Source organism: Marmota monax, unplaced genomic scaffold, assembly GCF_021218885.2.
Source record: "Marmota monax isolate L192 unplaced genomic scaffold, Marmota_monax_Labrador192_F-V1.1 WCK01_AAM20220418_F8-fsc00145, whole genome shotgun sequence".
Classification (NCBI taxonomy): domain Eukaryota; kingdom Metazoa; phylum Chordata; class Mammalia; order Rodentia; family Sciuridae; genus Marmota; species Marmota monax.
Window position 1 is genome coordinate 5,767,080 of NW_026695201.1, and position 15,571 is coordinate 5,782,650.

At 37.8% G+C, this 15,571-nt stretch overlaps 1 protein-coding gene and 1 non-coding gene across 4 annotated transcripts in view; one reads left to right on the top strand and one right to left on the bottom strand.

The window, feature by feature from the left end:
• The first annotated feature begins 1,048 nt into the window (after positions 1 to 1,048).
• Positions 1,049 to 15,571, top strand: part of Uap1 (UDP-N-acetylglucosamine pyrophosphorylase 1) — a 38,329-nt gene continuing 23,806 nt past the window's right edge. For 2 of the 3 annotated variants that reach the window (XM_046428971.2, XM_046428972.2), the window contains exons 1-2: positions 1,051 to 1,229; positions 7,322 to 7,658. In XM_046428971.2, coding sequence (XP_046284927.1) covers positions 7,379 to 7,658 — 280 coding nt within the window. In that variant the 5' untranslated portion in view covers positions 1,051 to 1,229; positions 7,322 to 7,378. Of the gene's footprint in view, positions 1,230 to 7,321; positions 7,659 to 15,571 lie in introns of all 3 variants that reach the window. The other variant, XM_058574101.1, reaches the window with a different exon arrangement.
• On the bottom strand, positions 5,651 to 5,723 carry Trnaa-ugc (transfer RNA alanine (anticodon UGC)). The gene has a single exon. It is a non-coding gene; the product is annotated as a tRNA-Ala (tRNA).

Sequence of the window (15,571 nt, forward strand, 5' to 3'; positions counted from 1 at the left end):
TCACAAAAATAATTATCAAATGGAAAATTAATTTATAAATTACAACCCCTGGTTAAGTTACAAACTTGAAAAATTGACACTAAAATTCTCATAGAAAACATGCAAGAAGAAAAAAGTTAAAACAGGAAACCTACTAATATGGAAGGCACCTAAATATGCCGGAATTTCCCTATGAGGAGCCCTATGTTAAATCTAGGTGCTTTTGATATTTCATATCGGACTTCTTACAAAAACTGCAAAATGAAACACAACTTTAAATGCAAACACAACTTTCAAGGACAGAGTGCTTAATATATAACCTGTACCTGCATACCCGCAAAAGGTTGTGTAACAGGACTGTTAAACATCCGCCCTTGAATGGCCCCGGAGGTCATTCAATCACCATCTTAGTGGCCAGCGAGGTTAAATCCACAGGCACCTTAGGGTGACCCCGGGCTCCCTCTCACTGGCACGCTCACCGCTATCTTAGGTTACCTAATATCTTTTCTTGGCATTTCTTTCAAGTCTGGTTCTGCAAAAGGAAAGCGGCCTGGCTTCACCAGCTTGGGACTCAAAAACACCCCTGACGAAGTTGGGGCCCGTGCAGGTATCTAGCGAACCTGAGACGAAATAACTAGCCCAAAGTCAGAGGGCGCCCCAGGCCCGCCCTGGAAGTTTTTCCGGAGAAATCGGTGGTCCTTTCTCAACCATCTGCGTGGGTGTCCGGAAATCTGCCCTGCAGAGATACAACTCTCCGCCCAACTCTGATCTCTGATCCGCTTCTGGACAGAGTGTGCGCCCGCGGATCTGGGCCAAAGGGACGACTAAGAGATACCGGCTCACTGCCCCGGGTCGTCTGGCTGGGCCCCAGAGAGCGGACGCAATTGACCCCGCCCCCGCTAGTCCTACTGACAGGACGCCCGGGGCCTCCCTATTGGTCCAGAGAGTGAGTGACGCGAAGAGCCCCGCCTCGCGCCGCGCCCCTCTCGGTGCCCGCCTCGAGGCTTGCGCTCACGCCGTTGACGTGTCAGGGCGGTCGGCTTCCGCTCCTCCCCGCACCCGCAGCCACTCAGAGCGGCGAGAGAGGCGGGGTGGCCGGGGCCGGCGCTCCCCTCGGCCCCAGCTCCCGGCCCGCCCCGCCGCCCTGGCCCCCCGGATGAGGGTATATATTCCGAGCGGGCGCGGAACGCCGATGAGTGGCGGAGCCGTAGGAGCCGGAGCCGAGTGGAGCTGCGGTAGCGCGGAGGGAGGTAAGGGGCTCCCAGTAGGTGAGGAGACAGGTTCCAGGTCTCGCCCCCACCACCCAAACGCCCCTCCGCCACGCGCGCCGACGTGGGTACGCGTCGCACTACGGGCACAGCGCCGGCCACCTGGCCCGCGTCTCGGATCCCGGGGCGCTCGCACGCGCCACCTCGTGCTCCCCGCAGTTGCACCCCATTCTTGGAGACCCAGCTGGAGGGTGTGTGGGATGGGCCTCCGGGTGGGTGGCGGGGCCGGGATGGGACGAGGACGCCCCCAGATAAAGTGGGGATGTTGAGAGAGGAGGTTTGGGCAATCTCTGGACATTTTTATAACATGTATACGTTTTCAAGGCGGTTGGGGGCGGGGAAATGAGCCCTCACCTGGGTGGGGGATAGGAGCCTTGAGGTTCTCAGGTCAGATCCTGTGGACAGTTTGGTCAAGTTTGGGGGGCCTTCAGGCGGGGTAGGTGTGGTCGTTGGGACTGTCAGGTGGGAGCGAGTGGGGGTGTCCTGAACATATGGGGAAAAGAATTGAGGACTTTGACAAGGACAGGATATACCTGCTGCGGACATGACAATATGACCAAACTTGCTTGCCACTATTTTTTTTTTTTTTGTCTTAATATTGGTGATGGGAGAAGGTTGAAATTTCTGGGTTTCCCCTCGCTTGGCCAGGCAGAATGGGATTGGAGAGCTAAGAGACCACATATTTGCTGAACAGATGGCTTCTTGAAGATTTTATCAAGTATGCCCGGTCGCTGTACTATATTTATTTGTCCCTGGTTCATGAAATCTGAAATCAGGTGGTAGTGATTATAATATGTATATGTCATTATGTAGAGTTAAAGTTTAAAGACTTTGAGGTGAAAGCAACTGGGTGTGGACCCAAGGGTTTGCAGGAAATTGAAGGCAGTTGTCTGTCCTTACGTTTTAGTCAGTTGGCTCTCTTAACTGGGGCTACGAAAGACTTCATGGGCTATGCTGCCAAGCAGTTACAGGGTTCAGTCAGTGGTTATGGTCAACCTCAACACTATTTTTCAAAAAGCTCTAAAGAGGTTTAGTTATCCATAAGGAGTGTATACTTCTAGCCCTCAAAGCAGAGATAGGGACAAAAAAGAGACAAGAAAAGGAAGAGGAAATACTGGATTTCTTTAATACTGGTATTTACATTGCAATAAAGCTATATTTGATAATGGTGCTTTCTTACCATATTTGTCATTTATTTTCATACAGATGCATTAGGCTATGGGCATGTACCAAGCTTCATCACAATTTCTAGAGCAGATTTTCAACTTTTTCAGATTTTGGTTGTCAGAATAAAAATCTTGTCTTTTTTTTTTTTTTTTTAAATCTTGTCTTTTAAAAACTATCTTCCTCATTGCTGTTTATCATCATACACACATACATACTCCTCTAACCAGTATTGGTGGCAAGTGTACTATAGTGATATGAGGGAGGTGGTTATTTGCTTCAGGTAAACATCATAGATGAATTGTTTGTCCAGAACTCAAGCGTAGTTATGTGTAAATGTGCACATGTGACCTTGTTAACTTTTGTAGATTGCCAGTGTTCTGGGCCCAGATATAAAAACTTAACTTGTGAATTGTTATATTTGTATGAATGAGTATCTAATGATTTTTTTAGGAAAATTTTGATTTATAACTTTCAGTGTTATAATAATAGGTTTGTATATACTTTTTAGCAGAGTAAGCCCACTCTACTCATGACTCTTGGGGTTGATGATCTTATCTTCATAAGGAGATATATATATATATATATATATATATATATATATATATGTACACACACACACACACACACACACACAGGAAAGTGAAATGATAGGTAAAGAAAGAGAACTTCCTATTCTTCTGTTACTGTTTACCTGCTGATCTTCCCACTACAATGTACTACTACCTTGAATCTGAGCAATAGTGATAGTATAAATGAGACCCTAGGAGCCATAGCTTGGAAAATAATTTGATATAAATTCATTCTTCTCAACTATTTTTAATATGATGTTTTTAAACATAATAGCAGTATTATTAATCAGTAGAAATGTCTTTGAATACTTTAGTAAGTGTCCACGGCTCAGTCTCCTGAATTTGCTTTATAATTACCTGCACTTCCTTGGGGATCTCATTTAGTCCATAACTGAAGATCATGTATGCTGATGACCTTGAAAGTTTTAGCTTTTAGCTCTAGTATTTCCTCGAAGTCTAATATCAAACTTAATATGACAAAGTGAAGTATTGATTCTTCCCACTCGCTATACTTATCCCTGTATCTGCTCCTATCTTAGGGTTTGTCTTCAGTAAATGGCACCATAAGGTGGAGTCATCTTTGCTTGATTTCTTAGTACATGTTCCATCCATTACTTAATCCTACTGGTCCACTTTCACCACCACTCTAGGGCATCATCATCTCTCATGTGGTCTACAGGATTAATACCCTAACTGGTCTCTCTCCTTCCATTTTTTTTCCTTTGTCACAATCCTTTTTTCCCCCTCCCTTCACACAACAACAAATGATCTTTTTAAAACCTGAGACAGACCATGGTATTTCCTTCTTTGACATTCTCCAGTGGGCTTCCCAAAGTTCTTACTTTAACCACAAAACCTCATTCATTCTGCCCTTTAACTAGATCTCCAGCCTTACTTCCAATCATTTTTTGCTTCTGTCACTGTGCACCAGCTACATGGACCTTTTTTACTTTTTTGTGAACATATTAAGTGGGCCACTTGAAGTTCTCTACTTAGAATGCTCCTTCCCAAGTTATTAAATTGTTCCCTCTTGGGCTGGGGATGTGGCTCAAGCGGTAGCGTGCTCGCCTGGCATGTGTGTGTCCCGGGTTCGATCCTCAGCACCACATAACAAACAAAGATGTTGTGTCTGCCGAAAACTAAAAAATAAATATTAAAAAAAAATTGTTCCCTCTTTATTTGAATGTTTTCTCAAATGTTAGCTCTATAGAGGCTCTACCTGACCATTGATATGAAATAACCGCCATTATCCTTACTGCTTTTTAGCTCTTTCTCTCACTTTATTTTTCTTCATTATTCTTATGAGATAAGAATAATTTTATATGATAATTTTGTTTGTCTCCTATGTGAGCATATTCATTGTCGCTTTCTTCTTTGTGTTTTGCCAATCACCCAGATAATGTAGAAGTCAGTGCTCATTAAATATTTGGTGAGTGAGCTGGACCTTGTGGCGCATGCCTATAATCCCAGTGACTCAGGAGGTTCAGGCAGGAGGATGGAAAATTCAAGGCCAGCTTGGGCAACCTAGTAAGACCCTGTCTCAAAATTTAAAAATAATTTTAAAAAAGATTAAAATGGATAGACATAGGGGCTGGAGTTGTGGCTCAGTGGTAGTGTGCTTGCCTCAAATGTGTGAGGCACTGGGTTTGATTCTCAGTACCACATATAAATTTAAAAAAAAAAGTCCAACAACTAAAATTAATAAAATAAATAAAAATTTTTAAAAAGGGCTAGGTATATAGTTCAGTGGTAAAACACCCCTGGATTCAGTCTTCAAAACTAAAAAATAAATAAATAAATAATAAAAAATGGCATATGAACGTTAATTTTTCTTCTTAAATTATTTAATAATGTATTTCCATTAAAGGAAAACTTTGAGGAGTAACCTATTCACGTAAGAGAATGGGTTGTTGGACCCACAGCCACAAAATAGAAATATAGTTATGCGCCACATAACAGTGTCTCAGTCCATGGTGGACCACATCTACCATGGTAGTCCCACAGATCATGATGAAACTGAAAATTTCCTATCCTGCTTAATGACATCATTGTCCTCATAATGTAGCTCATCACATTACATATTTGTGGTGATGTTGGGTATAAACAAACCTAGTATTCCATTGTCTAGTAAAATTATAACACATTCAATTATGTACAATACATACGTCTTGATAATAATAAATGACTGTTATTGGTTTATTTACTATGCTGTACTTTTTATATAGTGCACTTCTACTCATAAAATCTAAGACAGTATGCGTATTACACCACCAGAAGCCTCATACACCATGTGTTTATTGTGTCTTGATTACATCAAGAGACCATGTTCAGTTATTGACCTATATCATTTAGGTTTGTTTAAATACACTGTATGAGGTTCACACAATGATGAACACCTACCATATGTCCTATGTTCTCAGGACATATCCAAGTAGAATTATGACAAAAGTAGAATTATTAAATATTAATACCCATATCCCAACTCTGTTCCTTGGATACATTTACTTCCTAGTGCTTCTGTTTTTTAATGAGGCTTTGTGTTGTGTGCTCAGTATTTCCTCTGATTTTGTGTGTATATGTGATACAGGGGATTGAACCCATGTATGCTTAACCACTGAGCTATATCTTCACCCTTTTTATTTTATTTTATTTTATTTTTTATTTTGTTGGTGGAGCTGGGGATTGAACCCAGGGCCCTGTGCATGCAAGGCAAATACTCTACCAACTGAGCTACATTCCCCAGCCCATTCACCCTTTTTATTTTTGAGATAGGGTCTTGCTAAGTTGCTGAGGCTGGCTTTGAACTTGCACTCATCCTGCCTCAGCCTCCAGAGCTGTTGGGATTACAGGCTTGCACTACCACACCTGGCAGTATTTCCTCTACTTTTATGAAAGATCTATTGTGGAAAGAGCATAGATTTTTAGAGTAAGGTAGATTGGTGTTAAATTCCTGTTTTTTTACCCACTAGTTATAAAATCTTGGGCAAATTATTTAAGTTACTTGTGTTTCATTTTCTGTTTGTAAGGATTATTCAAGTTATGTCTCTGAATTTGTGAAGAAATTTTTATTATTCTCACTTAATAGATGAAGATACAAAGTTGAAAACATTTTTTTATTTGATTTAGGCAGCAGAGCCTAGAATGAAAGTCACTTCTGTTTTATTCTAAAATCTGATTTGTGATGGGCATCTGGAATTCCTCTAGGCACATGGGACAAGAGATAACCTCAGTGTCGGGGTATGGTCCGTTTTCGTATCCTGAGACTTCTTATGGTTGCAGAAGGTGCAGATGAACTGGGTTTCCAGAGTGCCTGTGGTCTTCTGGGGCTACAGCTTCTGTTTTGACTTTTTATGTCCCTGTCTACAGGTGGGCGATACGGCATTCATTGATCTTCCCTTGTTGGAAAGGCTGTACATGCTGTATTATTACACCTCAGAGGACACACTTGTAGGTTCTTTTGACCTGAATTTGGTCATAGAATACTCTAAAAAATAAAAATCGTCTCTTTCTCTAATTGTTATGTGTGTCTCTTGAATCTGGATTCAAGTTTTTAGTGAATAGAGATAATGGACATATTTTCATTGCTTCTCTGCAGAAGTGACTATTGAATTGAAATGTATTTTTCATGATCATAAGTAGTTCTCTATTCTTGAATATTGCTGTGTTCTGAATGCAACAACAGTTATTTTTATCATTAGAGTTAAAAGGAGAATAGCTCACGTGTTGACTGGTAGCTTAGTGGTCAGAGGAATAGTTCAAAGACTTAAATGTGGCAGAGTGTGAGCCCTTGGAATCAGACTGCTCAGGTTCACATCCCATTCCACCAACTCGCTAGGTTGCTTAACCTTTCTGTGCTTCAGTCTTTTCAGTCTCCTGTACTGTAAATAGTGATAACAATAGTATGTGTGCCACGGAGTTGTTGAAAATTAAGTGAGACCATGTAGGTAAAGTACTTTATGTCTGGTACATAATGCTAATTGTTGTTCTTTTACATGTCTGTTCCCTTACAAATATTGAGCTACAGAAGGACAGAAATTAATTTTCTTAATATCAGGTTTTTTTAAATTATAGATATGTGTAGTTTAATGATGTGAATTCATTTCTGAGAATTGTGTTGTTAGCCTATTTTGTCATTGTGTGAACATCACAGAGTGTACTTACATGAAGATGGCAGTGATGTCATTAGGTGATATAATCTTTGGCACCACTGTCATATCAGTCTGTCGTTGACCAAAACATCGATATACAGTGCATATCTGTACTTAATTTAGTAGGGAAAAAACCCCTTAGGTTTGAAGGTTGGACTTTGACCTGCTGTTCATCCCTTTTCTTTTTTAGGCTTGCAGTTGCAGAAATTATACCCCTGTTTTCACAGAGGTTGGTTACCAGAGCATTATGAATGTTAATGACCTCAAACTCAGGTTGTCCAGAGCTGGGCAAGAACACCTGCTACAGTTCTGGAATGAATTGGAAGAAACCCAACAGGTAGAACTTTATGCTGAACTCCAGGCCATGAACTTTGAGGAGTTGAACTTATTTTTCCAAAAGGCTATTGAAGGATTTAACCAGTCCTCTCACCAAGAGAAAGTGGATGCACGAATGGAGCCTGTTCCCCGAGAAGTGTTGGGCAGTGCTACCAGGGATCAAGATCAGCTCCACGCCTGGGAAAGTGAAGGTACTGAGCATATCTTACTTGTTATTAGAGACATACTAAAATGTTAAAGTAGCTGGATCATGTAACTAACATTTTAACTCTCATACTACCTTAAACCAGGTGACTGACCAGAAAGTGACAAATAATCTTGCCAGGATATCAGCAACATCTCTCATTGCTGGTCCTTGTATTTCATTTTCATTTCTATGTCCCATTTAAGGCTCTTCTCATTTAAGTCTTAATTTGCCTGAAAAGTCTCTTTGGTTTCTCAATTTCTATACCTCCACTGTCTTTTTTCCTCTGAGGGGAAAAAAAAAAAACTAAACATTTCAATTTAATTTGGTTTAATCTGAAAAATCTTCCCTAACTTGTCCCTGGCCTATATTTTCAGTCCCATTTTTCTTCCCTGTTTCTCCCCATTCCTACTCCCACACATTTAAATGAACCAAATAATTCCCCTTTTCCTGAACATTACATTATGCCCTTTCTGTCTTTGCTCATATTAATCCAACCTTGGTCTGGTCTTTGCCCTTTCTCTACCTAGGTGGGTCACCTGGGAAAGTCATCTCTTGGAGTTGTGGAGTGCAGTGGCTCTTCTGCTTGGGGATTTAACACACATTCTTTTGAGAATAGCAAAATACAAAAGGTAGAGTTAAGAGCTGTGGATATAATCTACTATTCTCTGAAAAGTAAAAGGTTGACTAAACATTGTAGCCAAGGCCCTTGAGTGTTTGTGCACGCTTTTTGTCCAATCTTGGCTTCATTTCCTCATTTGTGATTGAGCAGATTGGATTAATAATTTTCTGTTCTTTTAAAAATGCATTACTTGGGGGGCTGGGGATGTGGCTCAAGTGGTAGCACACTTGCCTGGCATGCGTGCGGCCCAGGTTCGATCCTCATGCACCACATACAAAACAAAGATGTTGTGTCCGCCGATACTTGAAAAATAAATATTAAAAATTAAAAAAAAAAAATGCATTACTTGGGCTGGGGATGTGGCTCAAGCGGTAGCGCGCTCGCCTGGCATGCGTGCGGCCCAGGTTCGATCCTCAGCACCACATATAAACAAAGATGTTGTGTCCACTGAAAGCTTAAAAAATATATATATATATTAAAATTCTCATTCTCTCTCTCTCTCTCTAAAAAAAAATGCATTACTTTATTGCAGAAGCTAGTATCAAAATAACAGAAATTGTCTATAATTTCATCAAATCCATTTTGAACTGTTTTTATTTTTTCATATCACCACCTGGCACTTGGTTGTATACATGTTGAGTGTAAATTTTTTTTTTTCTTTTGCAGTGCTGGGGATTTTGCAGTGCATATGTTGACTGAGCACTATACCACTGAACTATATTCGTAGCCCAGTTGTATATGTTTCCTTTGATAGATGTGCAGTAATTTTAGATGTAATCATATCTTTATTTGCACCATACCATGTCTGTTTTTCTTCCAGTCTTTGGTGTCCTACATCTCATCCTGCCCGCCCGCAAAAGAAAGATAACTGATATTATTAACCTTTTATATACTTGACTGTATCTTTTTCTAGGCTCACAAATTTACTGACAATAGAATTTATTTTGACATAATTATAAAAGCATGGAATATAATTTGTTCTAATTCAGTCTCTAGTACTTCCCCTTCCATTCTTCTCCTCCCTCCCCCTGTTCTCTTCCCTCTATTCTACTGGTTTTTCTTCTATTTACTTATGTATTTTTTAAAATTAGTGTCTTGTGGATGTACATGAAGGTGAGATTCACTGTGGTATATTCATAATTGTACATAGGAATGTTATGTGAGATTCATTCAACTGTCTTTCTCTTTCTCATCCCTCCTCACTTTCCTTTATTCCCCTTTGTCTGCTCCACTGACCTTTCTTCTATTCTTTTTTTCACACCCCGCCTCCCACCTTATTTTGGATTAGCTTTTTCATATCAGAGAAAACATTCACCTTTGGATTTGGGACTATCTTATTTCACTGAGTATGATAGTCTCCAGTTCCATCCAGTTAGTAGCAAATGTTATAAAGTATTCTGTTTTGTTTTTTTAAAATATTTTTTTAGTTGGAGATGGACATAACTTTAATTATTTATTTTTATGTAATGCTGAGAATCAAGTCTAGTGGCTTACACATGCTAGGCAAGTGCTCTACCACTGAGCCACAACCCCAGCCCAGGAAGTCATTCTTAAAGGCTGAGAAATACTCCATTGTGTATATAGAACACACTAAAAAAGCAGTTTGAAAATAATTGGATGTTCTTCAAGGAGGTGCCTTTCATATCTAAAATGCTTGGTGGTGGCTAATCTAGTGCCTTACTTAAACAATGACTCTGTGACTAAGATGTGAGAGAATGACTTTCAGATGAATCCTTGTGAATGGAAAGTTTTGGTGATATTATAATTTCCTTTCTTGAGATCCACTTCCTTCTTTCCTTGGGTTACCTCTGTTATTCCAGCTGCCTATATTTCACCTTGTAATTTTAAAGGTAAATCTTAGTATTAACTTTTATGGAAAGTCAAAACTTTTGATTTTTGTGTAATGGCTGCAAGGAACAATCAGGACCTCCTGTAATTTGAATCTTTTTTTATGATCTTTTGGTTGGAATCTGTAGAACTTGTCTACATTTATGACTTTCCATTTAAACTATAATCCAGAACTATTAGTACCAAGGTGTATCATAAGAAGGTGCAAAGCAAACTTCCTTCTGGCTTGTTTTCAAGCTAAATATTTATGTGGCTTAATCACAGTAAAGAGTGGAGAAGGAGACTTTGTAGCTGACATTATATTCTTTTTACTTAGCCAGAAATTACTATGTGTATATGAATTTGTAACAAAATAAAGATCCTACAGTAGATCCTCAAAGAGAAGAGATGGTCATTGTGAAGATTATTATATTTCAGATAGTAAGAAAATCCTGGTAATCGAATGAAGGACAACTATTTTTCTTCTGGATGGGGAAAAGGCCTTGTACAGTCATTTAAAAACATCTTCTGGTTATTGAGATGATAGTGGACATTTTAAACCTAGGGTGAAGAATTCTTTTTTTTCTGAAGGATGAATACCAAGGTAACCTTCTTATTGAACAGAGATCTTGCTTAAATGTAGTTTTTGAAGTTTTATGGCCAGGTGTAAGCAATGGAATGAAGAAGAATAACTGGAAAATCTTTATTTTTTAAAGCTGAGATCTGCACGAGAAGTAATTAGAAGCTTTGAAAAGAATATCATTTTGGTAAAGATACACTGGGAAAATGTATTTGCTTAATAACCACCCCCCATTCTTTATTAAGATGAATGCATATTTATTTGAGTAAAAAGTTTCTAAAAAATAATTCTGTTCAGTGTTAGTCTTTTTTTGCCTATAAAATTTTCCTATTAATCATAATGATGCTTTTTATTTTTTTATTTAGATTTTTTAAAGTTATAGATGGACACAGTACCTTTATTTTATTTTTATATGGTGCTGAGGATCGAACCCAGTGCCTCAAGCCTGCTAGGCCAGCACTCTGCCACTGAGCCACAACCCCGACCCCATAATGATGCTTTTAAAAAAATATTAGCACATTATAATTCTACATAGTAGTTTGATTCATTTTGACAAAGTCATACATGGATGGAATTTGATTTACTACGTTAATCCCTGTTCCCCCTGCTTTTCCCTCCCCTTCTCCCTCCTCCTTTCTTCCTCTACTCTACTGATCTTCCTTTTACTGATTTATCTATTTATTCATTTTTGATTGGTGCTTTTTCCATATACATAAAGGTGGATTTCCCTGTGGTATATTAGAGTATGCACATAGCGTGATTTTGTTAAATTCATTTCTCATTTCCTTCCCTTTCCTGTCCATCCTCCCTCCTCAGTCTTCTATTCCTCTGATCTTTCCTGTATCTTTATGATATTCATTTCCCCTGTTTTCCCCCTTCTTTTACTCTAGCTTCTGCACAAGAGAGAAAACATTTGACCCTTAATTTTCTGAGTCTGGTTTATTTCACTTAGCATGATATTCTCCGTTTCCATCCATTTACTGGCAATGCCACAATTTCATTTGTCTTCGTGTCTGAGTAAAACTCCCTTGTGTAGACACACCACATTTTCTTAATATAATTGTGCTTCTTTACCATATAATATTATAGTAGAAAAGCAATTGGATTGTTTAGAAGAAATGCATTCATGACATTATTTCTTCTACATTTTCTGAATTATAGTGTAGTGATAGTCTTAATAGATTTGTAATAATACAAGTAATATATGCTTATTTTAGAAAAATTGGAAAACACTGAAAATTACAAAGGAAAAAAATACAAGATCTCTTCCATCCTACAAACCAGAGATAATACTTACTAGTAATTTTATCATATTCTCTCTCTCTCTCTCGCTCACTCTCGCTCTCTCTCTCAAACACACACTCACACACACATAAGCACAATTGACATAATTGTTTGTATAGTTGACTGAAGAATTTATTATAAAAAATTTCAACCATATTCAGATACAAATGTGTATAATTAACTCCCATATGCTGCCTTGTTTAAAAATTATTTTTTGCTACTTTTGCTTTATCTACCCCTCTTTTTCATCCCTTTTCTCTTTGCTGCACTATTTTAAGGCAAATCTTAAACATCTGTGATTTTTACCCTTTTATAGTTCAGTATATATCTCTATATACGTGTTTTTTTTTTACTAATTACAGTGCTGTTATTAAGCCTAATAAAATTTATAATAATCTATAATAATTCTCTCATGTCTAAAATGGGTTGATTCAAATAGAGAGTTCACTGATTAGTTTGTGTTTGTGCTTAACATTTTGGGGAAACAGTTTCAGCCATACTGTGTAATTAAAACTTAAAGACTTTAAAATATTTCCTCTGACTAACTTTTTTGGAAAAGCTTTCATTTATTTCCACTAGTTGAATAGCCTTTTGATACCATTCTAATGTCTTGGAGTGCTGATAATTTAAAGAAAGTTCTGGCAGCCTTCAGAAGCACCTATGCTATTTACCTTCCTTGTTTCAGACACATGCCCAGGTTAAAGTGTACTGTGAAGTATATGGTAGGAACTTGTGCAAGCAGGAAATTATCTAGGAAACATCTGATCTCTTATAGTCTACTGTAAACTCTTGTAAGTATTATCAGGAAAAGCACTCAAATGCTCTTGGACCCACAACACAAGGAGAGAGAGAGATTCCTGCTAAGAAAATGTCTCACTGTGGTTTAAATTTTCATTTCTTTTCTTTTTTAAAACCTGTTATTTGATCTGTATTGAAGTCCCCCCTGTAGGAAAGTTATTAACTCTTACATTCTATAATGGAGAGATGAAAAAGATGATAACCTGAAACTTTTCAGGTTTTCTCATACATGTACAGAAGTTGTTTTAGAATAGGAGACATTCATAATTTCCTAATTGTCATATTGGCCAAGTATATTAATTAATTTTTCCAAGACAAATAGAATGGCATAATCAGTTCATTTTTCATCATGCTCCCATACAAAATTTATGTTCTGACACATACAGTTTGAAATAGTGTATTATTGCCATATAACAAAAAAGCGTATTGAATTTTATTGGTCCACTTAATTTTAATAGGTATTTTATCTGTCATTATAAGACATACTAATTTGTTATATGCTTTTGATAAACATTGCAGCTTTATTTTATACTGAAGTAGATGACTACTTTAGCCAGTGTACATGCAATTTTATACTGTAGACAACAGATGTAGCTGTGTCTATTTTTGAAAATGCCACTCTGATACTCCAGAGACTGCTTTCTTCCCTCTTGTTTTTCTCTGTCTACTCCTAAGTGAGGTGCATCGGCAGGAAGATATTAATGCAAAAGCTTTTTTGGCACAAATGTGTACAGATTGTGTTATAATTCTTTATAATATTTGTGGTTAGATGGAGCTAAGATGTAAATTTATGTTTATCTGGAGGTGTACACCTGGTGGGCATAATCTCAATGCCAGTTTTAAGTAGTGGTGACCAGATTAGTTATTAGGCCCACAGGTAGAAAGAAGAAAGTGTAGAAACTAACACGTTACTTGTTTGAATAAATGAAGCCAGTGTGAATTGCTGGTTAGGAAAACTTTAAAACTGAAAAGAATGGGAAATTGGAATGAAGCAATACTTGAGGGAACTGATCCAAAGAAGAGAAAAGTTTATGCAGGGATATTTTGATAACTGGTTAGAACCTATGGAAATCACTGAATTGGTGTTCAATGGCATTAGGGAGCAGGTGCTGATCCACGGACTGTAGAAGAGTGGCTTTTACTTTTTTCAGGTAAGATAGCTAAGGGAAATAATTTAAAATAAAAAGTCCAGAAGATTGTCAAGAGCCCCATTAATGGTAAAACAACTTACAACATGTGCTCATGAGGCAAATATGTAGTACAAAAAGAACCAAAGTCACGATATTCAAAATATTTACCTGTAGCTTTTTAAAATGATGTTCAGAAATATTTCTGATTCTAATACCTTTGGTGGTATCTGAGTGTTCAGACAGACTGCAGTTCTATATGTTATTCTGAAATGGTACAAAATCTATTTTGGAGGAAAAATTGACCTGAAGAGACCCGAGGCTATTTATATTTATTTATCTCATTTAATTTGATCATGGGGTGTCATTCCAGAACTGCTGGGAATGTAATTATAATAAAATGTTATTATATATTTCCTCAATACATATTTTCTAAATTTTGAAGAGTTTTGCATTCAGAAACAATTCCAACCCAAGAGACTGTGGATTTGTACTTTAAAATAATGCTTTGTGGATCAATTATAGCAGAATTAATTTATTCCCTAGAAACATAGTTTCTGATAACTCAGGGAATAACCCAGTGTTAAACAGTTTTCATATTTGTCTTATATGGTTCCCTGCTCCCTTCATTTCATTCAGGTTTTGTTACATGGGGATTATGGAGCTTGCTTAAGGTAGACATAAATCTAGAATAAAGTTTTAGTGTTTACGACTGGGTTGTAACTCAGTGGCAAATTGCTTACCTAGCATGTGTGAGGTCCTGGTTCAATCCCAAAAAGCACACCAAGGGACCAAAAAAAAAAAAAAAAAAAAAATAGTGTTTGGGAAGTTTTAGAGAATGTAGGCTCTTTCTTATTCAACAGCTTTTCTGTATAGGATGGTGGGTAAGAAGAGATTAAAAAAACAAAATGTGGGCAGTCTTTCATGAATTCAGTGGAAAAGAGAAGAAAGGGCAACAGAATTAGGAAGGAAGTTTACACATCTAAAAATTATAGTACTGTAATACCTGCGTTAAATATTTGGACGTGGTAAGAGACTGTGGGAGGCAGTATGGTGTTTAGTGAATAGGTCCTGTTGTGAGTTTCTAATCTTGATTCACATTTACTAGCTATGTGACCTTGGGCAAGACTTAACTTTTCTGAGTATTTTGTCTCTAAAATTGAGAGTATTATATCTTATTTTGAGTTTTAAAGTTATTTTCTTATATTCAACTGTTACCGTACAAGTAAATGCTGTGAAGTTAATAATAAGGAAAATTCTGATTCTAGTTAAGGAAGAAAGAGAAAATTAAATCCCAATATCTAAGGTCAACTTCAGATTAAAGGTAAAAATTATGAAAATATATAATATTCTTTTAAACTTCTTTCATTAAAAAATAGCTGGAATAGCTGGTCACAGTGGTGCATGCCTGTAATCCCAGCGGCTCAGGAGGCTGAAGTAGGAGGATCATGAATTCAAATCCAACCTCAGCAGAAGTTAGGCATTAAGCAACTCAATGACACCCTGTCTCTAAATAAAATACAAAATAGGGCTGGGGATGTGGCTCAGTGGTCAAGTGCCCCTGAGTTCAATCTTTGGTAACCCCCACCTCCACCCCGCCAATCAAATAGTTGGAATAGTTGCTATAGATATGTGCTAATGAAAAAAATTGTAGGATCAGGACTAACACCTCAAATTTTATA